This window comes from Melanotaenia boesemani, chromosome 16 (genome assembly GCF_017639745.1).
Source record: "Melanotaenia boesemani isolate fMelBoe1 chromosome 16, fMelBoe1.pri, whole genome shotgun sequence".
Classification (NCBI taxonomy): Eukaryota; Metazoa; Chordata; class Actinopteri; order Atheriniformes; family Melanotaeniidae; genus Melanotaenia; species Melanotaenia boesemani.
Window position 1 is genome coordinate 31612294 of NC_055697.1, and position 23691 is coordinate 31635984.

Sequence of the window (23691 nt, forward strand, 5' to 3'; positions counted from 1 at the left end):
TTCCTCATATCTCTCCAACTGCACACAGTTTATTCAACTCAAGTCCACACTTCAGAGTCACTCCTTGTCTCGGCCGGTGTATCCCAGGGATCAGTCCTGGGCCCCCTTCTGTTCATCACTTATCTTCTCCCCCTTGGCTTCATTTTCCATAAATATAATATCAACTTCCATTCCTATGCAGACGACACCCAGCTCTACATCTCCTACAAACCATACTCCTCTCTTCCACCGTCCTCTCTCTCTGACTGTCTCAAAGCATGGAAATCAAAGCATGGTTATCCTCAAACTTTCTCAAACTCAACAGCAGTAAAACTGAGGTTCTACTTGTCGGTACGCCCTCCACTCTAATCAAGTCTCACAGTTCTCCATCAACATTGACAGTTCTACCATTTCCCCCTACCCTCAGGTCAAGAGTCTCTGCGTCATTCTCGACAGCACCCTATCACTTCAAGCCCACATCAACAGCATTACTCGGTCTGCTTACTTCCACCTTCATAATATCAACCGTCTGAGCTCATCCCTCACTCCACATGCTGCTGCCATCCTTATCCATAGTCTTGTCACATCCCACATCGACTACTGTAACTCACTCCTCTTTGGTTTTCCCAATAAATCACTTAAAAAACTGCAGCTTCTCGAGAACTCTGCTGCTCATATCCTGACTTGCACCTTGTCCTTTAAACATATTTCCCCTGTACTTCAACAGCTCCACTGGCTCCCAATAAAAGGCTCAGACTCCTTCCCCGCCAGAGAGGTGACATTCCACGTCCCGAGAGCTAGACTCTCCAGCCAAAGATCAGACCGCCAGGGTCCCCGCCTCTGGCAGCCGCCCAGCTCACACTGCACCCGACCCCTATGGCCCCTCCTGCAGGTGGTGAGCCCACGGGAGGGGAGACCCATGTCACCCTTTCGAGCTGAGCCTGACCGGGCCCTGGTGAGCCACGTCCAGCAAAGGGAAACCTGGTTCCATGGTTTGTCGTCACCATAGGGGTGTTTTGAGCTGTGCTTCGTCTGGTCGCTCCCCTAGACACCTGTTTGCCATAGGTGACACTACCAGGGGCATAAAACCCCCGACAACATAGCCGCTAGGATCATCAGGACACGCAAACTCCTCCACCACGGTAAGGTGGTGGCTCAGGGAGGAGTTACTCAAAGATCATTAAGTCAAAGATTGGTGATGAAAGAAAAGCAAACATGAGTCTTTTTTTACGTTTATTAACCCCTTAACACCTGAATTTATTACAGTTATATAAAAACACACACACAAAAAAAAATCAGGAAAAAAGACAAAAAGAAAAAGTAATAAAATAAATTACAACCAAATATTCAACAACTTAACAACAAATTAATAAATAAAAATAAATACTTAATAAATAATATAAAAATGCAAACAGAAATAAGAGTGAATAAAACATAACAGAAAAAGGTCAGAAGGTGGTAATGTGCAATATGTTAGAATAGAATAGAATAGAATAGAATAGAATAGAAATACTTTATTAATCCCTTTGGATTCCTCAGGGAAATTTGGGTACCAGCAGCAATACAACACCAACAGTAAAGCAGGACAAGCACAAGACACAATATATACAGGTACAAAGCAAAATAGAGGCAACAAGGTGCAAGAAAAGCACAAATAGAATGCAATAAATAACAATAAGATAAGTTAAATAAAACAATATAAACAAGCATTGCACACAGTAGAGGTGGTACAGATTCCCAGTTCACTATTACACGTATAAGTTATAACAACTGTTTGTATGGGTTATTGTGCATGTGTTGTATCAGGCGGACTGCATACCTCCCTCTCCTCCCTCCTTCTCCCCCTCCTGCCTAATGCAGAGTTGTACAGTTTGATGGCTCGGGGGACAAAGGAGTCTCTGAGCCGGTTGGTCCTACTCTTGGGGAGGAGCAGCCTGTTACTGGTCAGGCTTCTCTGTGCACTGATGACAGTGTGCAGAGGGTGACTGGCATCATTCACAATAGCCAGTAGTTTTTTTAGTGTTCTCCTCTCTGCCACTGTCACCAGGGAGTCCAGCTTCATGCCAACCACAGAGCCCGCCTTCCTTTTGAATAAATAAAAAAGATAAATATATAAACTTTTTCAACTTTCATGTTTACCTGTGAAAAGTTGCACAGATGCACACTGATAAACAACAATAAAGAATCTTGAATTGGGTCCATCTGATCTTCAGGACTGGGATGGTTCTGGTTCTGTAACAAAGACTTGGATCCTGGACACACTGACCGGCTGGACCAGTCTTCGGAGAGCTGCAGCCGGAGGTCAGGATTATGGGGGGGGGGTCAGGGGGTTGGAAAGGGGTTCGGGGGGGGGGGGTAAGATTCACCTCGAGAAAGTGTCATAAGGATCAGTGAGACTCTGTAAATCTGATCTGAAGTCAGAGTCAACTTCACTTCAGGTGAAAATGAAGGTGTTTTATTTTAACTTCCTGTCTGCCCCTCCCCACCCACCCCACCCAGCCATGCCTATAGCAGGAAGTGGTTTGTTGTGCTTATAAAGTGAAGAAGAAGAAGAACGACTCCCTCCCTTTCTGGCTCTTAGTTGTCCTTTTGGGTCGACTTTTAAATTAGCATAAAGCATTTAGCTCAGTGAGCGGGCGGCACGCGCAGCCATCATGTGTGGAGGGGGCGTGACGCCTGATGGCTGGTGGCATCCCGTTAAAGAACCGGGCCAGACACACACCGTCTCCATACAGTATTAAATTTTTAATCATTAGCCATTAGTGCTAATGGCAGCAGGCAGACTGTAGCTTTCTGTGGATGCTGTTGTTTGTCTGGCGTGGCCTCACACACTTTAAAGGCCCAGATTACAAAATGTAAATTAGGATGGGGTCGTGTGTGGGGAGGGGCTCATGTAAGAGTATATGGTCCAGACTTCCAGACACAGACTCCAGTCTAATTTAAAAACTTTAATCCTGACCCAGGAGCTGTTTACTTCCCTGAATTAGGTTAATCTATTTGCATAAATGTGCATTTATGAATAATTAGTGGGCCACAGAGGGCTGTAAGTGGATGAGGGGGATGTGGGGAGGGGTCCGGACGCGTGGCCAGACTATTGTTACCGTTGCTGGTGGTAAACAATAGACCAGAACAAACAATGAACAACAAAAGTGGCGGGGAGCTGCAGCCGTCTGCAGGCTGAATTACTGCTATCGCTTACAAGCTGCAGCACGTCCTCCGTTTAATTACAGCTGCTGCTTTAATTGGTCTCATTAACCCTCCACTCAGCCGGAAACACACAACCGCTTCCTCATTTCCCTCAAATCACCTGCAGGTAAAAACTGGAAACGCCGGATTCTGATCAGGTTTCAAGTCAGGACTTTTCATTTAATGTTTACTGATCGTTTAGATGATTTAAATGTTGTGATACATGTTAGAGTTTTAGTTGTTGTGTGACTGTTTCAGTCTGAGATGGTGTGAAGTTGTTTTCATCATGGTGAAAACAAAGAGCTGAAACTCCTGATCCAGACCAGCAGAGTGGGAGAGAAAAAGGAAAAAGGAGGAAAAACTGAGGAATAATTTAGAATTGGTTTAACACCCCCACCCAGACAATGACGTGACAAATAGAAATAATGTTATAAAATTTAACCCTTCCATGTATAGCGACCACAGCAGAGGCCTATTTAAAAGCTGTTTACAAGTACTTGCATGGGTTAAGATGTATTTGCAGATTATCCATTTCAACAAATCATCCACTTACTGTAGAATAAATAAATATCTTCTATAGATTAACATCATTATAACCGCGTTTGCCTTAGTGACACAGCTATGCTTTTATAAAATAGATAAAAATCTGATCTATTATTATTCATTAAATTATAAATAAAAATAATTTATATAAACAAATTAAATAGATAAAAAATAAATGAAATATTATTGTATGAAAACAAATTTTTAAATCCATGCATCATATATATATATATATATATATATATATATATATATATATATATATATATATATATATGACATTTCTTTCAGGGAAAACAGAAATGATGTGACTTCATGATGTCAGCAGACTCTAACAGGTGTTTTCCGGGTGTGTGTGTGTGTGTGTGTGTGTGTGTGAGTGTGTGTTTTGTGAGGTCGACCTGCTGCTCTTTTATTGGAGGCGTCTCTGGTCCCGGTCGGGTTGAACCTGGTCTCAGGGGAGACCCGCCTCCTCCTTTGACAGGGAGCTACTGAGCGTGTGCAGACCGACCTCCAACGCCAAAAAAAATCAATGAAGCTGCAGGAGGAGGAGCCATGAAAGAATCATGATGACTTCCACTCATGACACCTGCTTCATGTTTCAGCACCGTTTCATTATTACTTCACTTTGTTTGTTTGTTTGTTTGTTTGCGTGTTGAGTTCTGACACCTTCCTGTTCAGTTACATTGAGACTGTTATACAAGATTTGTAGTTTAAATGTTAAACTGCAATAAAATGATTAGATCAATATTTTTTCATCATTTCTTGTTATTGTTTTGATGAAAGATTATCTTTTAGTTTATATCATGATGTAATTAACTACAATAAAATGAAGCCTTTACATGCTGGCTTCATCTGTCCTGATCGGTGGCTTCTGGTTGCTGTTGCCTGAGTTGCTGCCCTGGTTTCCTGTTTTATTCTGTAGTTCATCCCCTTGTTTCTGTTTTACTTCCTGTTCTCTGCACACCTGGTTTCATTTGCTTCACCTGCACCTCATTACGTTTGTTCTCCTCATTTACCCCTTGCTTTCTTCCGTTCATTGCCAGATTGTTGTTGTTTCCTCCTTGTCAGCTTGGTATGGGTTTATTCTATTCTATTCTACAGTAATTTAGCAGATGCTTTTCTCCAAAGCGACTTACATCTGAGAGCAAGAACAACACTGTATCACTGTTTTAGTTCTTCCTGCTTGTTACCCTCATTTTTTCCTCATTGAACCTTTATTCCTGCACAAAACCGCATCAACCTCAATTCCTGATACGTTATAATTCAATTCTCTAACAACAAATCTGACTTTGATCATTGTTAGATTCACCAGCTGTTCCTTCTGATTAATGAGAAAGAAAATTAATTTTCCTGCATTATTGTTTTCTTTTATAATGTCAAATTGAAAACAAAAGGTAATTTCAGGGACTGTGATTTCTTCCATAGACTTCCATTGTGTCCCCCTCCTTAAATTAAAGCTAGCTAAATAAATAATAAATAAATAAATAAAATTAAAATAAAATAAAATATAAACATTATAATTGCCCATTTCTTTGAAGGACATCCATTAAAGTTTTGTTAAAGTCAAATACAAAATTGCTCCCTTTTAGCCCCCTCCCACTGACCTCTATGACCTTTGTACAATAAATTGGCATTCTTGTATAAATCCTTTTTTTTTTTTTTTTTTTACCATTTTAAAACAGTTTGTGTTGTTAATGGTCTCTTGTAGTCAAAGTGGTTGAAGGGAAAATTAATTTCTGGGAGTGTTTCTGCATAATCAAATCACACACATGATATCTTTCTTAAACTCATAGATAAATAATAAGATAAGAATCCATAATATATATATATATATATATATATTCCTCATACCTTGGCCATGAAGCTTTTTATCCACTAAGATTTCATTCTTCTCTCATGTTCAGTTCAAACAAACCGGGATATTTCTACGCTGATTAAAATTTTATGTTTAAATAAGAAGTTTGGATGGAAGAAAACCTGATCCTATCTGTGAAGCACGGTGGTGGTAGTGTTATGGTTTGAACAGGGTGTTAAAAAATAGTTCATCATTACATTTTTTTTCCTCTGGAAATAGAAATGAAATTATTTTTCAGGCTTAAATTAAACCTAATTATTAAAGAAGCAACTGGAATCTGAAATGTTCAAATCAAGAATTCAGAATGTTTTTATTTTTTTAACTCAAAAATCCAGCAGATGTTTTTTCTCCTGAAACCCCCTGGAAACTGGATCAGAACAGAAACAGAACAATTCCTTTCTTCTCCAAATGTTTCCACCAGATTTTGATTTTCATTTAAAAGCTTTTCTGAAATTTAACAAGAGTTAAATAAATATAAAAATTGAACTTAACTAAAAATTACAGAATTTTTTGTTTCCTTTTCAATAAAAAAAGTCTGGATTTTTGCTTATTTTGTTTTATTTGTATTTGTATAAAATTGAAAACCTTTAAAATAAAGTTTTCAAAAAAAAAAAAAAAAGTCTGGACGTTTCTTAAAAATCTGTAAAGATGAACAAGTTAAATAAAAGTTATGTTTGTCTTTGTTGTGTTGAAACGTGATAACGTCCGACAGCTGCAATCACAATTATATATTTCTCTTATTTACGTTTAGCTGGTCCCATCAACAGCAGGTGGCGCTAATTCACCATAAAGACTCAATTATTAAACCACAGAAGAAGAACTTTGCATTTTCTTTACAGTTTCATGACAATTCTCTTATACCTGGGTTCAGTGTTTTCATTAATATTTCATGTTGTTTCCAGTCAGTTTAATTTAATTTCATCCATAAATTTAAAATGTTAAGAAGCAAAACAGCAGAAACAAAAACAACTGATGATAGAACTAAAAATATCAATAAATGAATAAAAGTAACAGTAAAACTTTGAAGTAATTTAAACATTTAAAATAAACTTAATTAAAACTTTGAATTCTCCAAAACACTGATGATTATCAAATAAACACTCAGATTAAAAACAAATGATAAAATTAATTCCAGTAACAGGAAAATGGATTTATGCATTAGTTGAAAAGTGGAAAAATGTAAAAAAAATAATAATATCAAATTAAAGAAATAAAATATTTTTGTAAATAAAACAAAATGAATTAAAATTCATAATTTAAAAATATTTTTAAAGAAATTTTATATAACATATTTGAGATTACACAAAAAGAAGCTTAAAACTCATCTGATGATGTCCTCGTAAACAAATAAATAAATACAGATGAAAGAAAACAGGATTAAACCAGGAAAGAAAGCAGAAACAAAACTGAGTTTCAAAACAATTTCAACAAAACAAACACGAAAAACTAAAGATGAATTTAGAAAACAGGAAGAAAAGCAAAGATGGATGAAATGTTTGTGTTTTCTGAAATGAAACGTTCTGTTTCTGTGTCATAAAACGGATTAATGAGTGTTTTCTGAGCGGAATAAACCTGATGTCGAACCTGCAGATGGAGGAAATCAGCTGTTTGTCTCAGTGACAGAACATGAAGCTCCTCCTGGTGAAAGTCGCTCTGGAAATTAGGGCCAAGTTGAAGTTTAATCCCTCAGGATTGACTGCAGGCTGGCAGGCACGCTGAATGTGCGCGCGCGCGTGTGTATGTGTGCGTGCGTGTTTGAGTGTGCGTTTGTGTAAGAAGGTAAAAATGGTCAACTGGTTTTAAAAAGCAATTAGATCAGAAGAATCTGCTTATCAGAGATAATTAAAGGAAATTGGAGTCAGATTTTAAATCCGTGTCTGTTCTCCTTTTTCCTTCTGACGCATCACAGATTCACAGAAACATCATTTACATAAATCATCATCTTCACATTTAATCTGCAGTAAATCAGTTATTTCTGGTTTATCTGCAATCAGAATAATCTACAAACAGGTTGTAATTAAATAGTTTTTAAATCTTTTTAAAATTTAAAGATGGAAAATGTTTGAAATTGTATTTGTATATTTTAATTTAATTTTCTTTATTTAACATAATTTTCTTTCTGTTTGAAATCAGTGTCTTTGTGGGGTTAATTTGTCGAAACAACATTTTTTTTCTTTTTATTCGGAACAATCACTGTTTGTTTATTCAGTCCGTTTTTATTTTGCCTTTATTATTTATAGCCTACTTGAATATAAATTTATCTGATTAACTTCGGTCACATTTGTAAATGTTTCTGTTTTGTTTCCTGAATTTAATAAGTTTATGTTTTATAAAACTTATAAATTATAAGTTTAATTTAAAGCTGAAAACAATTTTTATAATAATAATAATAATAATAATAATAATAATAATAATAATAACAATAATAATAATAATAATAATAATAATAATTGGATTTTTCTCTGTTGGATGAATTAAAACGTTTTTTCTTGCTAATAAAGACGTGAAGCTGCTCTGATCAAGCATAAACAACATTAAACCCTCCTTCTCCTCATTTTCCTCTTTCTCCTCTTTTCTCTTCTGTCCACAGAAAATCCTGATCGGATTGGAGGGAAATTGGTGGCAATTAATCCTCTGGGATTGAGAGAAAAGCGGGAGACTTTCCTCCCGCTCCCCAGCTCTCGGTTCTGATTGGCTGTCTCTGTGATCCCTGGGGGCCCGGGGCCAGATAAATTCGCCCGCGGCCCGAACGGTCCCGCTCTCGGACCTTCGTCACCTTCCTCTTCCTCAGGAAACTATGACCGGTCGGGAAGAACTTAGCGAAGACAAACCCAAAGTGAAGATGCTCTCTCCAGGGTTCGGTATCGATAAATCCCGGCTGCACGGCTCCGGGTTTCGCTCCAAAGGCTTCGCCATCACCGACCTGCTGGGTCTGGAGTCCGACCTGCAGGTACGGCCGCAGCCCGGCGGGCCCCCCGGTTCGGGCGTTTCTGCGGCGGGTTCTGGGCCTGGATCGGAGCCTCAGGGGGTGGCCGGCGGGCTCGGCGGGTTCTCCTTCCCGGGTGGTTCGCTGCCTCTCGGCCTCGGGTTCCTGTGCAGCCTGGCGGCCCAGCAGCCCGCCGGAGCGCCCTGCTTCCTACCGGGACACCTGCCGCTGCTGCAGGCCCGGGCAGACAGCCACTACCTGCAGAACCTGGAGGTCCAGAGAGACACTTACTCCGGTATGACCCGGTTCGGGTTAACAGCCCGTTTATAATCTGAGACTAGACCGCCTTCTTCGGTTCAGAAATTCTTCTGTTGGTCCGGCTTTTTGCACCTTTACTTAGACTGAATGTTCTGATAAAATATTTTCATTTGAATCCTATTTTATCATTTTTAATTATATAATTAAAATTATTTTAGGCCGGATCGGTTCGGTTCGGCCCGCTAATCTTTAGTCTGACCTAAACGGGAAATCTTGTTTCTGTTCCTTCGTGATCCGGATGTGAAGGTAAAGTTCTGGTTCTGTTTGACCCGCAGATGAAGAGTGTCTGTCGGACAGAAACGACCCCAAAAGTTCCGGAAACTCACAGAAGAGGAAGAAGAGGAGGCACAGGTGAGGAAGAGTCCGATGATCTGAGGAGAAGACATTTAAAGACGCTGGATTTTATATATATATATATATCTATATATATATATATAGATATATATATATACGTAGCCTGTAATTTTTAAATGTTTTTTAATATCTCAGATTTTGTGAAAACAGTTTTAATGAATCTCAATAAGTTAATATTCCAATCTTGAATAAAAACTCTTCCATCTAAAACAATTTTTTTTTACATAAATGGAAAACAAACTAATTTTCTGTTTTCTGGGGAATCTGAAACAAATGAGTGAGATTTATATATTTATTGCTTTCGTTTTCTTTCATTTATTAATTTGACAGAAATGAACTGTAAATAAAAAATTAATTTTACTTTATTTCTTTAACATTTTTAGGCCTAAATTTGTAGTCGAGTTAATTCTTTCTTTCATATTGGTAATTTCTGAAAATGATATATTAATAAATAATAAATCATTAAAAAGTCTTAGAAAATAATTTAATGTTAGACAAAGTGAAAGGGTATTTTGTTTTATTGGGGAAAAGGAGCTGCAACAAATAACTTGATAATTAAGCAGTTATTTTTTGCAGTTTTATATTTTCAGGTGAGAGAAAATGTGGTTCCTTAGTTAAATTATTTTAATAAATTATTTGAACTTTAATTAATGGGTCATACTGAAAAGAAAATTAGTATAATATTAGATGTTATTTAAAAAGACAAAATAATTAAAGGAAAGAAAATTGATAAAGCAACAACAGAAACTAAATTAAAAAACATTTTTGATTAAGTAAAGGAAATATAAAACATGACTGAAAGAGAAAAAAAAATATTAAAATTAGAATAAATTGGATTTTAAAGTAAAAACAAACCATTTTTAAGCTGCCATCTTTGACTTTAAGCCCTCTTGTTGTCATGGTAAAATCAGTCAGTGTCTTGCTCAGCTGTTGCAGATGTTCTGTCAGACAGACGTCCAGGTGAGTCGGAGTTCATGTCTGTGGTCTCTCCTGCAGGACGGTGTTCACCTCCCATCAGCTGGAGGAGCTGGAGAAAGCTTTTCAGGAGGCTCATTACCCCGACGTGTACGCCCGGGAGATGCTCGCCATGAAGACGGAGCTGCCCGAGGACAGAATCCAGGTGAGACAGACAGCTCATCAGTCAGGTTATTAGTTAGGTTATCTTGTCTTTTTATACTTTCATTTTTCCATGTTCTCCGGGCCTTGACGGACAGTTTTCATTCTTACATATCTGATGTTAAGAATGAGAAATAAAGCACCTTGAACATCATCAATCAGGCTGTCAATCAGAAATTTCAACAGGAAAGAATTTTAGCTGCAAACTTCACAGTAATTTTTTCTTCACCACATTTCCCAGCTGTAACGTTCCTAAAACACCCAGTAATCGTAAAAGAGTTAGACAGTAAAACATTGCAGAATATTTAACCCGTAAACCCCTACATTTATTTACAATTATATAAAATTAAAATAAATACAAAAAGACTGAGAATAAAATACCTGAATTAATAACAATTGATAAAAATGATCAATAATAAAAATGTAAATATACGAAAAAGACAAGAGTAAAATATTTTACTGGTCAGATAAAAAGAAATTAATTTAAAAAAAAGGCCAGTCTTGCAAATTTGCAACAACAGTCATCAGTGACTTTCTAGTTTGTTTGTTTGTTTGTTTTTTTATTTATTTATTTTTCATTTTTTATTTATTTAACAGGGACAGCACATATTAAAAAACAAAGATAAAAATCTGTGTAAATAGGCCAAGGTTACCCAAAAGGCTCATTTTCACCCATAGTCCCTGGCCCGATCTTACAAGGCCTAACCCTACCTGGTAACTAATAAAACACTCTATAAACACGCTATGAACACACAAACACAGAATTACTAAAATGTTAAAAAAGAAAAAGAAAAAAAAAGAATAAAACCATAGTTTTATTCAACATCAGGATAAAATAAAAAACACACATTAGGAATATAAAAACAACATTAATGTTGACTTATTTATTTATTTATTTTCAGGTATTATTTTGATTTTATTCTGGGGGGGCGGGGGGTATGCTGACATGTTTTTCCATTTGGCTTGTTTATCTTTTTTGTTTTTTAAATTAAGTTTTTTATTAGCATTTTTTCAGATAGATTTTTTATTCTTTTTTTCCCATTGGTCGTAGGTTTTGTATGTAACTTTATTTACTTTATTTCTTACTTCATTTATTTCTATAAATGTTTTCTTTTGATATTTTTCCCAGTGTTTTTTATTCATCAGTTTAACTGTTTATGAATTTATTTTTATGACCGGGTTGAGGTCTTTTTACACCGGGTTCTGCTTCTCGGTTCCAGGTGTGGTTCCAGAACCGGCGTGCGAAGTGGCGTAAGCGTGAGAAGTGCTGGGGTCGCAGCAGCGTAATGGCGGAGTACGGTCTGTACGGGGCGATGGTGCGACACTCCATCCCGCTGCCAGAGTCCATCCTCAACTCCGCCAAGAATGGCATGATGGGATCCTGCGCCCCCTGGCTGCTCGGTGAGCCGCATGCACGTCAGTGCCACGCACACGCACCACACCAGCATCAATACACACTCACACACTGTCTATGAGAACAGAACTAATATCTGATCAGATTTATGGATCAATCAGTCTGATCAATTTCTGTAGACTGAATGTGACATCACTGTTTCCATGGCAACAGTCAGCTGTGCTGTTTCCATCAAATCATATCGCTGATTTATTCTCAGAAATAATCAGTTCAAGCTTTTGACTCGGGACTCAGTGGTCCTGCAGATGTGAGACCTGATCTCACATCTGGTTCAGGAACATCTGACACCAGAACTCAGAACCGCAGGTTCACCCACATGTAGCTGCCAGAACTCATCATCACACAGAACAAACATGTAAACATGATGAGCAGCATGACTCAAAGGCTAGACTGAGTCTGATCTGGTTCCGCCCCCACAGGGATGCACAAGAAGTCTTTGGAAATGGCGAAGAAGTGCTCCAGTCCTCCGGTTTCGGACTCCACCCGCTCAGACTCGTTCTGTGACACTTCAGAGCAAAGAAGAGGCGGCGAGGCCCGGGAAGCGGAGGAGGAACTGCTGGAGCAGGAGGATGAGGAGATGGAGGAAGAGGTGGCCATTGACCTGTCCAGCTCCTCCAAACAGCAGCAGCAACAGGAGGGCGTGGCCTCCACAAGGACCACCCCCTCGCCACAGCAGCAGAATGGTGGTGAATCAGACAGCTGAAGGTGGGCGGAGTTTGAGAGGTGGACTGATGATGGCTTTCTTCTGTTGGAACACTGGGATTTGATTGGCTCTTCCAGGAAACTCAGCCAATAAACAAGCAGCTTTTCCATCATCTGTTTCTATGCAACACATAAAAAATACCAGAAAACTGTGTTAGAAATATTGAATTATTTATTATTTACTATTTATTTTAAATGTAAAGAACATTACAACAGCATGGCCCTCTGTGGGTGCTGCTCCTCACAGGCGTCCAGAAGCTGGCTAATCAGAAGAGAGTGGGCTTCTAGGGAGGGAGGCCATAAAGAGACAGGCACTGTGCAGTGGAACGAAGATCCAGCAGAGGATAAAAAGGAGATTTTTAAAACTTTGAACTATGCAGCCCCTTCTGTGGACTCCTGGAATAAAAACCTCTGAGTCAGCAAACACTCAGCAAAGACATGTCGCCGTGACGTCAAACACCATGGCGATCAGATCGTCCTCAAGGACTCAGGCTGTTTGTTCAGAAACTCTGAAGTGACTGATGTAAATGATGAAATCCGTTCATTACTGTATCGTAATGAGAGTTTGTTTTATATCCACGTTTCTTCCCTTCCTTCTGTTTCTGTGTTTTATAGTCAGTGACTGAAGCTCTGTGAATGAATGTAATTCAAATGTAATATTTAAAAATTCTCTTTATTACTATTATTATTTAATGTCTGTATGGCAGGAGATTCTGCAGGGTGGAAATTAAAAACAAAGTATTTTTGGAAACATCTGGACTTTTGTCATTTATCATCAGTAACAATGTGGCAGAGTCTCATATTTACTCATATTCATGTTTTGGGCGGCGTGGCTCAGCAAGGTAGAGCGGTCGTCTTATAACCCGAGGGTTGCCGGTTCGATCTTCGACCAAGTCGAGTTCATGTCGAGGTGTCCCTGGGCAAGATGTATTCCAAGATGACAATGCAGGATTCATGGGGCACAGACTGTGAAAGAGAGGTTCAGGGAACAGGAGACATCATTTTGACACACTGATTGTCCACCACAGAGTCCAGACCTGAACCCCATTGAGAGTCTTTGGGATATGCTGGGGAAGGCTTTGTGCAGTGGTCAGTCTCTCCATCAGCAAAACAAGATCTCGGTGAAAAATGAAAGCAACACAGGATGGAAATAAATCTTGTGATGCCCCAGAGAAGCTGCTAGAATCAAAGCTAAAGAAGGCCCAATGAAATATTTGAAATATTAGTGTGACTTTGTTTGTTTGTATGTTTTTTTTTTTTTTTTTTTTTTTTTTTTTTGTTTGTTTGTTTATTTGTTTTTTTGGCCAGGCAAAATGAAAAGTAAATTTAAAAACAACATAAAAGATGTTAAGTTCAAATTAATTTCTAACAAAAAAAAATCACATATTTATGAGGAAAATCCAATAAAGCCAAAACAGGAATGTTCAGGACCAAATTATATTTACATACATGTTCCAAAAAACTAATGATTAAAATACACAAATAAAAACTAATTTATGTTAACATTTAATTAATTCAACAGAAGCTATTGTATACAAGAAACATTATGCATGCATAATATTTTTAGATGTTCCCACATTTTATTTCGTTTATAAAATCCTCATTATTTGAATTAGATAATTTTTCTTTATTAAACTTCTCCTGATTTTAAAAATATTTTTTTTCCTTTTTTTTCTCCTTTTTAATTTTTTTTCCAATTGTCTTCTTATGCTTTTCCAAGTAATAAAAATATAAACTTAATATTCTAACTACAGAACTATATCTAACTTTTTATTCGTTCGTTTATGTGCTTAAGATAAATTCTACAAACATTTTATAACCCTTAAACTGCAGTTTGTCTCCTCAGAATATTTTCTGTTAAAGCTTAATTTACTTTAGATTTACTTTAAATTCGAGTTTTTCAATTATTTCAATTAATGAATAAAGTCATATTTCTCCAACTGTCTGATTCCAGGTACATCCTTTTTATAATTTATTATTTTCTGTAATTTATATCACTGAAAAATTGTCCTGCAGATTTCTCCCTAAGCTAATTAATATACAATATCCATCAGTGATAATGCAAGCGTTTTGCTCAGTATTTTAAGTAAATAAAAAACGAATCAGTGGAACTACGTGTTGAATTCCATCTGCGGCAGGATAAGACAACAACGTCACTTCCTTCTCTTTCTTTCTGCCTTTTGTTAGCTAAGCTAACCCGCTGCTCAGCGGTGGAATTCTTCAACATGGTGGATTTACTCACGTTTAGAAATGAAGTGACGTTTATCGTGAGCAATCTGGCCAAGGCGGTGGTGACGGAGATATTCACCGCAGCTGAGAAAGTCTCCTTAAACACACAAAATCCTGAAGCTGAGGTAAGCTAACTCTGGTAGCTAGCAGCTAGCTCAACGGAACTCTTCCGGTTCCAGAAGCTCCCGGTGTGATGACCTCATAGATTCTGGTTCAGCTCGTGAGCCTGGCTTCACTTTCGTCTTCACAACATCAAAACCTGTTACTTAAAAACACAAAACAAGAACCTTTAAAACAAATCTAATTTAAGCTAAGTTTGTTTAAGTCTAGAAATTTTCGGCTGTTAATGTAAAATAATTTAAACTGATAAATAAATATGCCGAATTATCCAGCAGTTTTCAATCGATGTGCAATAGTCAGTGAATTAGCTTCGTTACAAAGAAAACTTAAATACAGAAATACTGTCAGAGTTTCAGCAGCATTTCATTTTTAAAGTTTCTTAAACTTTTTGAAGCAGTTCGTTCTTGTTTGCAGAGGCTCTGCAGCTTTTTCAACCTCACAAGATGTTGGTCATGTTAACAGTATGTCAACCTGTAAAAGTTAAACCAAAACCCGCAGAAATCTAGTCCAGAGTCCATCATAGAATACAATAATGACATGGTCTCCTTACAAACCACCAGCTGTTGTTGTCAACCAGAGGAACCCAAGCAGGTGTAGTTCTCGGACACCTTCAGGGAGTTCCTGAACTGTTCTCTCTGGAAGCATTTTAGCCTCATGTGAATGTCTCCCAGACAACCCTGCAGAAACCAAGTCCTCCCTGCTGGAAACAAACTTCCCTAATCAGGATTAAAAATTCCTCAGTCTGACACACCTGCCTCATCCTGTAACATCAGTCTGCTGGACCTCATCTCAGAGTCATGAGACATGAAATCTGTAATCTGCTCCAGCATCCCGCTGTATATTATAAATGTCCATTTAACTTGCAGATCTTTAACCCAAGCAAAGCATTCAGAAGTCTTCTGGTGTCTACAGCACTCTTTGAGTCAATTGGCTTTTCTATTGTGGAATTAATGTCTCATTTTCAACCAGTGTGCTTCCCAGCTTTGTTAAACATGCACTGGGTCAACTAGCACTTAAAGGTACAGTGTGTCGGAATTACTGACATCTAGTGGTAAAGATGGGCATAGCAATAACTTCAAATGCCATGCATAGCTGTGAATGGATGGTGGTCGTCAGTGGCCCAACTTATTCCAGAAATAAGCATATTGTCATCAGCAAGCTGATCCACTACAGGTAAAACTGAGTGTTGTCCTCTTCCATGTGCTCTAGCACCTATCAATCAAAGACAGTACTTGCATGTTTTAAAGTTCAGAGTGTTTTTACCTCATACACAGAATTGTTTGTCCATTCAGAGACACCATAGAAAAATGGTGGCACAAATATGGCAGCTACAGTGTATGTGGACCTACAATAAGTAGATATAAATGGCTCATTCTAAAAGAATTTAAAACATTAAATGAATTAATTAAATAAAAAATACTTTATTAACAGGAAGAAATTGCAACAAAACATAACAAAGCAGAAACAGCATCTGCTCCAGGCACCAGCTCATAGATTGATCACAGATGTTATTAGAAGATGGAACAGCTCCAGGATAACGATTTTTAGAACAGCAAGCAGCCACCTGTGCAGCTCTGCTTTCACCAGAAGTCCAGAAGAGTAAAAAAGAAATCCTCACTTTAAATGTCTGACATCACGTGTGCAGAGGAAGTGGTCAGGGCACTCAAGCCTATGAAGGATGCCACCCTGGTGATGTCAGAGGAGAGCATGTCGTCCATCATTGCTCCTCTTCATGCCAAGCTTGTAATGGCCACACCAGAAAGCCTTGATGACACACCAACAGTAAAGGACATCAAGGCTGCTATAGCGCAAGATGTGTGAAAGAGACGTCAGTGAGAGGGACTGCACATGGCATCAGCTGTTGATCCAAGCTTCAAAGACGTGCCCATCCCGTCTGAAGCAGAGACCAGTGAGATCTATTCCAGACCGACCACTGCTGTGGTGGCTGTGATGAAGAAGCAACAGAATGTAAGTAAATGAGTAAATAAATTAGAAAAAATACACTGAAGTTACAACATGAAGATATGTAAAATGACATATATGATGTCATGTGGTTTCTATAGTTGCACTTGGATAATCATGTATTGAATACAAATAATAGGGTGTAGTAGTATGAATCTTGGATTTAAATTTTGGCTTTTGGTGACATTAATACTGGTTGGATTTTGTGTTTTTCGGCAGCAAGAGGGTAACGAGACAGACAAATATGTGGAGAATGTCTAAGAAGAGGCTGATCACCCACCTATGAAGGACAGGCCTGTCTCTATCCTCCAGCCACCCCAAAAGAGCCCAAGGACTTCATGTGCATTGGCAGACTTGCTTGGGGCTACATGTGCCCTTAGCAGTGACAATACAGAACCAAAATCAGCAGATGATGCTGCTGCAGTGGAGATTAAGAGGTTTAGAGATGAGACCCCTTTGCCTGTCACAGGAAATCCTCTCAGTTGGTGGAGGGACCATGAACATGAGTACCCACCTGTCCAGAGTAGCAGGGTTTCCTGTGTATTTCTGGCACAAGTGTCTCTGCAGAGTTTTCTCCTCTGCAGGAGACGTAGTAAATGCACAGAGAAGCGTCCTGAAAGCTGAGCATGTGGACCAGCTGGTATTCCTGCACAAAAATCTCGAGATTAAAAAGTAATATCAGAATCTTTAGATGAGAATCTTAACATCTGAATGTTTTTTTCTGCAAAATAACTTAGTTTCTACAGGGAAGTGAGTAAAGTCCTTTATTCTGATTGCACAGAAAAAGTTTTATAATGGTGAATGTTGTAGAACTTTGTACTTTTTTAAAGTAGTTTATGTTTTTGTTAATGTTTGCTTGAAGAAATCTGTAAGCACTTATGTTTTTTTATTTATAGAGATACATGTTAAAAGGATGACAGTAAAAGTGTTATGTTTTGATTTTGCAGAGAGCATATTTTCTTTCAATAAATACTTTATAATAAAAAGTTATGTTTTTTACATTCATTAAATACGGCTCTAATGTTAACTGTTTACATTTTAAGCTACAGTCTGTTTATGTTGCACTAAACTGGTGTAATTTAATGCATGTAGCATTTTCTTGAATTAGAGATAATTACTTCTAAGGCAAATGTTAATTTCTTTATTCATATTGCACATAAAGAGCAAGTGTTTTTATCCTGTAGTGAAATGTAGATCTCGCTGTTCTTGTTCAGTAAGCTGATGTCGAGCATGTAACAGCTTTGATTCACATGCTGTGACAGTTTAATTAATATTAAATTCTGGTAAAGCTGGTAGCTGTAATGCTCATTCAAGGACACTGAGTTACATGATGTTTTGTTTGGCTAGCTGCTTTTCTAGAATCAAACGGTTGCTAAACACAAATTTTCTTTAACTGAACTGGACACATTAATTATTGCCCCTGAAAAGAGTCTCGGTGATTAGACACCACCAAGGCATCCCAGGCTCATCTGTTCAGTCATGTCTTTGTGATCTTGGTGGTTTTTTACAGTGCCATGTCTCCGGAGGGTCATACAAACCAGTTAATTAGAAACAGCTTTTTTGAAAGTTAAGAACCTTGATGTCAAAACCAAAACATGAAATGATAATTCCCACTTTTAACTCTTCTCATTAAGACTACTCTAATAGCATCTTTACATGTCTTAGTAAGAAGGTACTTCTGCATCTCCAGTAGGGCTGCAACGATCAGTCAGTGTTGTCGACAATAAAAATAGTCAACAGCTAATTTACCCGTCGACTACTGTCGGGCAAAAAAAAAAAAAACTACAGAGTGAGACAGCAGCAGAGGACGTCAAAAGTCCGAAATAACTTGACGTTAAACTTACAAAATAAATTAAATACATGTAATGTTTGTAAAGCGGACCTTGCGTACCACAGAAGTACGTCTGCAATGCTCAAACATTTAAAGACGAGGCACGTCGGACTTACATAACAACCTCATCCAAGATTTCAAAGCTGAAAGTGAAATAAGATCCATTTAATAATCATGAGATACATAATCCGATTGGTCGACTAGTCGTGTTATGAGTCGATTGCCACCCTGTCATCAGTCATTAGTTGCAGCCCTAGTCTCCAGGCTGTGCCAGTTTTACCAGTTTTAGTATTACTTCCCTGGCTCAAAGCTCATTTTAGGATTCACTTTAAATCTTGGTCCTCGCGTTTAGAGCCTTACGTGGTGAAGCCCCTGATTACATCTCTGAGCTGCTGACAGTCTATAACCCGTCCTGTTCCCTTAGATCTTCAGGTCAGTGTTTACTGGGCGTCCCGCACACAAGACGGACCCCCAGACTGTGGAAAGCTCTGCCGCCATCTTTGCACTCTTTAAACTCTGTTGAGTCTTTAAAAAGCAGCTTGAAGACACTTTTATTGAAACAGGCATTTAGCTAGATGGGGTTTTTATTACAATTGTTTTGTTTCTATGATTAAATATTAGAAATGTTGTGAAAGAATTTTTGCTGCATATGGTAATCACTCATATATATATTCATATAATAATCACATGTATATTCAGTTTTCTTTATTCATTTATTATTGTTAATCCATTCACTGGTACATTTTCATATTGTGTGTTCTCGTTTTACAGAATATTGAAATGACTGTTTTTCTGCAGGTTTATTGTGCATGCTTGTGTGAGGTCAGACTGACCACTCTCTTCCAGACCTTGGATATGGGAAAGTTAAGACTGGTTTTCCAAGACGTACACCTGCTAGATAGCAGTAGTTGTTTATGATACCAGCCTGATTTTGGTCCTTGGGTGCGTAATTTCTCCTCTGAGAACTGGAAGGAGGGTGGCGCCATTCAGTCTCCTTTCTCTGACTTTTATCAGTTTTAAGACTGACCTTCAGCTCGGGACCAGCTGAATAAAACTGTTTTTCTCTGATAAATTGGGCAGAGTCCTCTCCTGACTCTTCGTGGGTCAGAAGACTGCTCTCAACTTGCAAGTAATTCTATATTCAGTAATTCTCCTGTAATAAACTTTATATACTTTTACTCATTCCAGACTCTTGATAATTTTTCTACAACAATGTGTCTCTTAGTACTATTATGTCTCTTCTACTTTCTATTTTTTATTTGACTGTAAAGCATTGTGTGATTCTGTGAAAAGTGCTGTATGAATTAATGTTACTTATTTACTGCTTCGTTCAGGAGAAGCTGGGAGCTGTGGTGGACAGTCTGTGTGTGGAAGCTGTGGACAGAATCCTGAAGATTGTGGAGACTGTGGAAGACCTGCAGGCTCCGCCTCCATCTGATGACACCTGTGAGGAGTTAACGAGAACTCAGACAGCAGAAGGTGCGCTCTCTTTCTGTTGTCATGGCAATGGCCACATCAGCTCTAATAGGGAAATGTTTGGTCATGTGACCCCCAAACACGTGATTCTACTGTCTTGTATTCTGTGTGCTTCAGGTGAGGATGCAGGTGTGCAGCGCCCCCCCACAGGACACACCTTCATCCTGGTTTACGGGGTCAGTGAGCAAATCAGCCGCTGTGAAGATGCTGATTCAGCCCCGAATGCTGACGACTGTTCTCTGATTACAGAACGCTGCTCCTGATTCCAGATCACTGCTGCACAGGGATGCTAATGATGCTAATGATGCTAACGCTGCCAAAAGTGAGTTCACCTGACAGAAAAACAGAGGGCAAAGAAACAATTTGATCTGAGCATTGATTCTCTGCTGGTACAGAAACTGACATATCAGCTGATCTGAATGCTGGTTGGATGTTTCTGAACAGCTGACGTCTGTAAATCAGACTAACTTCAGCATCAGTTTCTGATCTGAACAGAAGAGACAATCAGGCGGAGAAACGGCGTCTCTGAGTAGTTTCATCCAGAAATTGGTCCATAAAAATGGAGACATGTTAACATGTGACCCATCTGAGCATCAGAACCATGATTTGAGCTGGTTTTTCATTTCATGTTGGTGCATGTGAGTCTCTGCTGGGCAGGTCTCACACAGACTGGATCAGACCAGAGTCCACGTTGTCCTGGTTCTGTTTGAAGGCTCCACGTTCAGATGAGCCTCAGTTTGATGTGGACTGAGATGCTCCTGCTGTAACACGTCCGAGGTCTCATTTACGGAGAGAATTCAGAATAAACAGCAGGAGAAACTGATGCTGATGTGGATCCACAAACATTTGGAAAATCTGATGCAGTTACAGATGTTTGCAGCTGCATCAAAGTCACTAAAACATTTCTTCTTCTTCCTGTACTACTACTAGCTCTTCTTGTTCCTCTACACCTTCTTCTTCCACTATTACTACCACTTTGTTTTCATGTACTTTTTATTCTTCCTCCTCGTAGGAGCCGTTAATTCACCACAATGGAACATTTATTTATTTATTTGTTTATTTGTTTAGCTTTATTTTTTCTTTATTTAGCTTTTTTATTTAATTCCCTATCTATCTATCTATCTATCTATCTATCTGTCTGTCTGTCTGTCTGTCTGTCTGTCTGTCTGTCTGTCTGTCTGTCTGTCTGTCTGTCTGTCTGTCTGTCTGTCTGTCTGTCTGTCTGTCTGTCTGTCTGTCCGTCCGTCCGTCTGTCTGTCTGTCCATCCTTTCTTCCATCCTTCTTTACTTCCTCTTTTTTCTCTTTTTGTTCTTCATCCCCTGTTTAATTATGTTCTTAATGCCTGATGTCATAAATTTGCATCAAACCACGTCTGGTCTTTGTTTATTTTATTTCTTTACATTATTTCTTTTATATTATATTTATTGGCTTTGATTCACTTTTATTTCTGTATTTATTTCTATATTATTTTATTATTAATCTTTATTTGTTGTTATTAATTTATTTAACATTAAATAGTACTTCCTGTCTTTATTTTTATTTTATAAATTTTTTTTATTGTAAGTAAATTCAGGTGTTATGGGATTGTTTTTTTTATTTCTTTCTCCTCCACTTGTCTCTTCTTTTTTTCTTCTGTTTTGTTCCTGATGATAAGTTTTCAACATCAGATAAAATTTAAATCCAACATCATAAAAACCTGACATCCAGACTTTTCTTTGTTAGGAAACCTGAATTTTGGTTCTGCCCTTTGCAGCTGATCAGAGGTTTCATCTCGTTCTGGTCTCTCTGATCTGAACAGCAATGAAAGAGAATTTTGTTTTTAACAGGAACCAAATCTACACGCTTACAGTTTTTCCTCATCTGTTCCCCCTCAGGTCTGGGCACCATCCGGTCCTTCATCAGTACCGTCGCTCAGACTAAGTATTTCCATCTCTGCAGCATTAATAGACTCGACTGTGTTCTTATTCTGTTGCAGGTGAGAACAGAAGCAACTTTGAGGCAGCAGGTGATCTGTCCAGTTCCTCCTCCACTTCCTCCCCTCCCCCTCAGGTGGAGGACCATGAGTACGCACGACTATCTGTGCCACCACCCGGTGTCGCTGCAGCTGCAGGGGGAGGGGTGAGGAAAGATGGCCGCCGGCAGAGGAAGAAGAAGAAGAGCGTCTCAGCAGCAGAGACTCAACTGCCGTGCTCGCGGTGCAGCATGTTGTTTCCCAGTGCTGAGCGGCTCTCCGACCACCAGCAGAAGTCCCACCCAGCATGCTCGGTGTGCGGGGCGTTGTTCACTGGAATCCTGAAGCTTCGCGAACACGAGATCAGCGCACACGGGCTGCTGCCGTACGCCTGCGATTTCTGCCCCAAGAGGTTCAACCACAAGGCGCACCGCAACCTGCACGTGAAGGCGCGGCACACCGGCGAGAAGAGCTGCCACTGCGACATCTGCGGGAAAGGCTACTCCTGCGTCAGCGTGCTGAAGACCCACAGGATGACCCACTTCGACAAGACCTTCACCTGCGACGTCTGCGGGAAGAGTTTCTACCATGCCTGCCACCTGACGCGCCACAAGCTGGTGCACCAGGAGGTCCGACCGTACCCCTGCTCCACCTGCGGGAAGGGCTTCACGCAGGCCGCCAACCTGCGCAGCCACCAGCTGACCCACACCGGCGAGAGGCAGCTCTGCTCCATCTGCGGGAAGAGCTTCCGCTACCTGAAGAACCACGTCATCAGCAAACACTCTCACGAGCTGCCCGCAGGTGAGCTGCCAGCCGCCAACGCCGTCATCAGCTGCGAGGTCTGCTGCAAGAAGTTCCCTAACCCGTCGCAGTACCGAGCGCACAAGAGGAGCCACACCGGGGAGAAGCCGTTCCACTGCGACATCTGCGGGAAGAGCTACCGGCTGAAGGAGCTGCTGCGGGACCACCGCTACACCCACACTGGAGAGAAGCCCTACAGCTGCTCGCTGTGCTCCAAGACCTTCAACCTGGCCACCAGCTTCATGAGGCACCGCAGCATCCACACGGGAGAGACACCGTACAGCTGCCATGACTGCGGGAAACACTTCCGCCTGCTCACTTTCCTCAAGGCTCACCTGCAGACGAAAGCTCACCTGAAGCAGACGCAGCAGAGGCAGGTGGCTGCTGTCACCTCTGACCTCTGACCTCACATGAGGTACAGTGTGTTGGACTTCAGGATTTATTCCGTCTGAGCCGTTTGCCGGATGGTGGGATGATGTTTGCGTCCACCACAATGAAGTATCATCTGATGATAATCTGTCACATCAAACCTCTGCAGAAGAAAAGACATGAAACTGGGATCAAACGTTTCTGAAGGTGGCTTTTTTATAACATATTTATCCTCATATTTCATAAATCCGTTTTCATTTGTTTCTTTTCTGTGCAGAGCAAGCTGCCTTCCATAAAACACAATAAAGTTTTTTAAAGGATTAAATTTACGATGGTCTGAAGTTCAAATAAACAATAACATTGTTTTAGTTAAATGTAAACATGTTCAGGGACGTTTCCATAAAACTGGTGTTTAAATTCTGGGATTGGAAGGGAAGTTAAATTACGGATTAAAAGAGAAAACCATTTAATTTAAATAAAGAAGCCGTTAAATGAAGAGGAAAAGTTTGTTGCTAGGCAACAGAAGAAGCAAGATAATGATGTTAACAGCCAAGA

General features: G+C 39.4%; 2 protein-coding genes across 4 annotated transcripts; both read left to right on the forward strand.

Moving 5' to 3' along the window:
- Positions 1-8163: 8163 nt before the first annotated feature.
- On the forward strand, positions 8164-12879 carry vsx1 (visual system homeobox 1 homolog, chx10-like). 2 transcript variants are annotated; one of them, XM_042010899.1, is made up of 6 exons: positions 8164-8787; positions 9086-9161; positions 10161-10284; positions 11501-11696; positions 12114-12399; positions 12644-12879. In XM_042010899.1, exons 1-5 carry the CDS (start codon positions 8364-8366, stop codon positions 12395-12397), a joined length of 1104 nt encoding a protein of 367 aa, XP_041866833.1. In that variant the 5' UTR covers positions 8164-8363; the 3' UTR covers positions 12398-12399; positions 12644-12879. The 2 variants fall into 2 exon arrangements, with proteins under 2 accessions (XP_041866833.1, XP_041866832.1); XM_042010898.1 differs by having other exon boundaries at positions 12114-12879.
- A 1655-nt stretch (positions 12880-14534) lies between these two features.
- LOC121655944 (zinc finger protein 708-like) lies at positions 14535-23469 on the forward strand. 2 transcript variants are annotated; one of them, XM_042010885.1, is made up of 5 exons: positions 14535-14750; positions 19873-20017; positions 20132-20190; positions 20264-20336; positions 21991-23468. In XM_042010885.1, exons 1-5 carry the CDS (start codon positions 14622-14624, stop codon positions 23169-23171), a joined length of 1587 nt encoding a protein of 528 aa, XP_041866819.1. In that variant the 5' UTR covers positions 14535-14621; the 3' UTR covers positions 23172-23468. The 2 variants fall into 2 exon arrangements, with proteins under 2 accessions (XP_041866819.1, XP_041866820.1); XM_042010886.1 differs by lacking the exon at positions 14535-14750 and adding an exon at positions 16137-16713 and having other exon boundaries at positions 21991-23469.
- The last annotated feature ends 222 nt before the right edge of the window (positions 23470-23691 follow it).

What these genes read in the sequence shown, in the direction of transcription:
- LOC121655944 (XM_042010885.1), top strand. Translation starts at nt 14,622, where the DNA reads ATGGTGGATTTACTCACGTTTAGAAATGAAGTGACGTTTATCGTGAGC. An exon ending in GAGAACTCAGACAGCAGAAG is followed by an intron (nt 20,018 to 20,131) that starts GTGCGCTCTCTT and finishes TGTGTGCTTCAG; the next exon opens with GTGAGGATGCAGGTGTGCAG. An exon ending in TGATGCTAACGCTGCCAAAA is followed by an intron (nt 20,337 to 21,990) that starts GTGAGTTCACCT and finishes ATTCTGTTGCAG; the next exon opens with GTGAGAACAGAAGCAACTTT.
- vsx1 (XM_042010898.1), top strand. Translation starts at nt 8,364, where the DNA reads ATGACCGGTCGGGAAGAACTTAGCGAAGACAAACCCAAAGTGAAGATG. An exon ending in AGGAAGAAGAGGAGGCACAG is followed by an intron (nt 9,162 to 10,160) that starts GTGAGGAAGAGT and finishes TCTCTCCTGCAG; the next exon opens with GACGGTGTTCACCTCCCATC. An exon ending in TGCCCGAGGACAGAATCCAG is followed by an intron (nt 10,285 to 11,500) that starts GTGAGACAGACA and finishes TCTCGGTTCCAG; the next exon opens with GTGTGGTTCCAGAACCGGCG.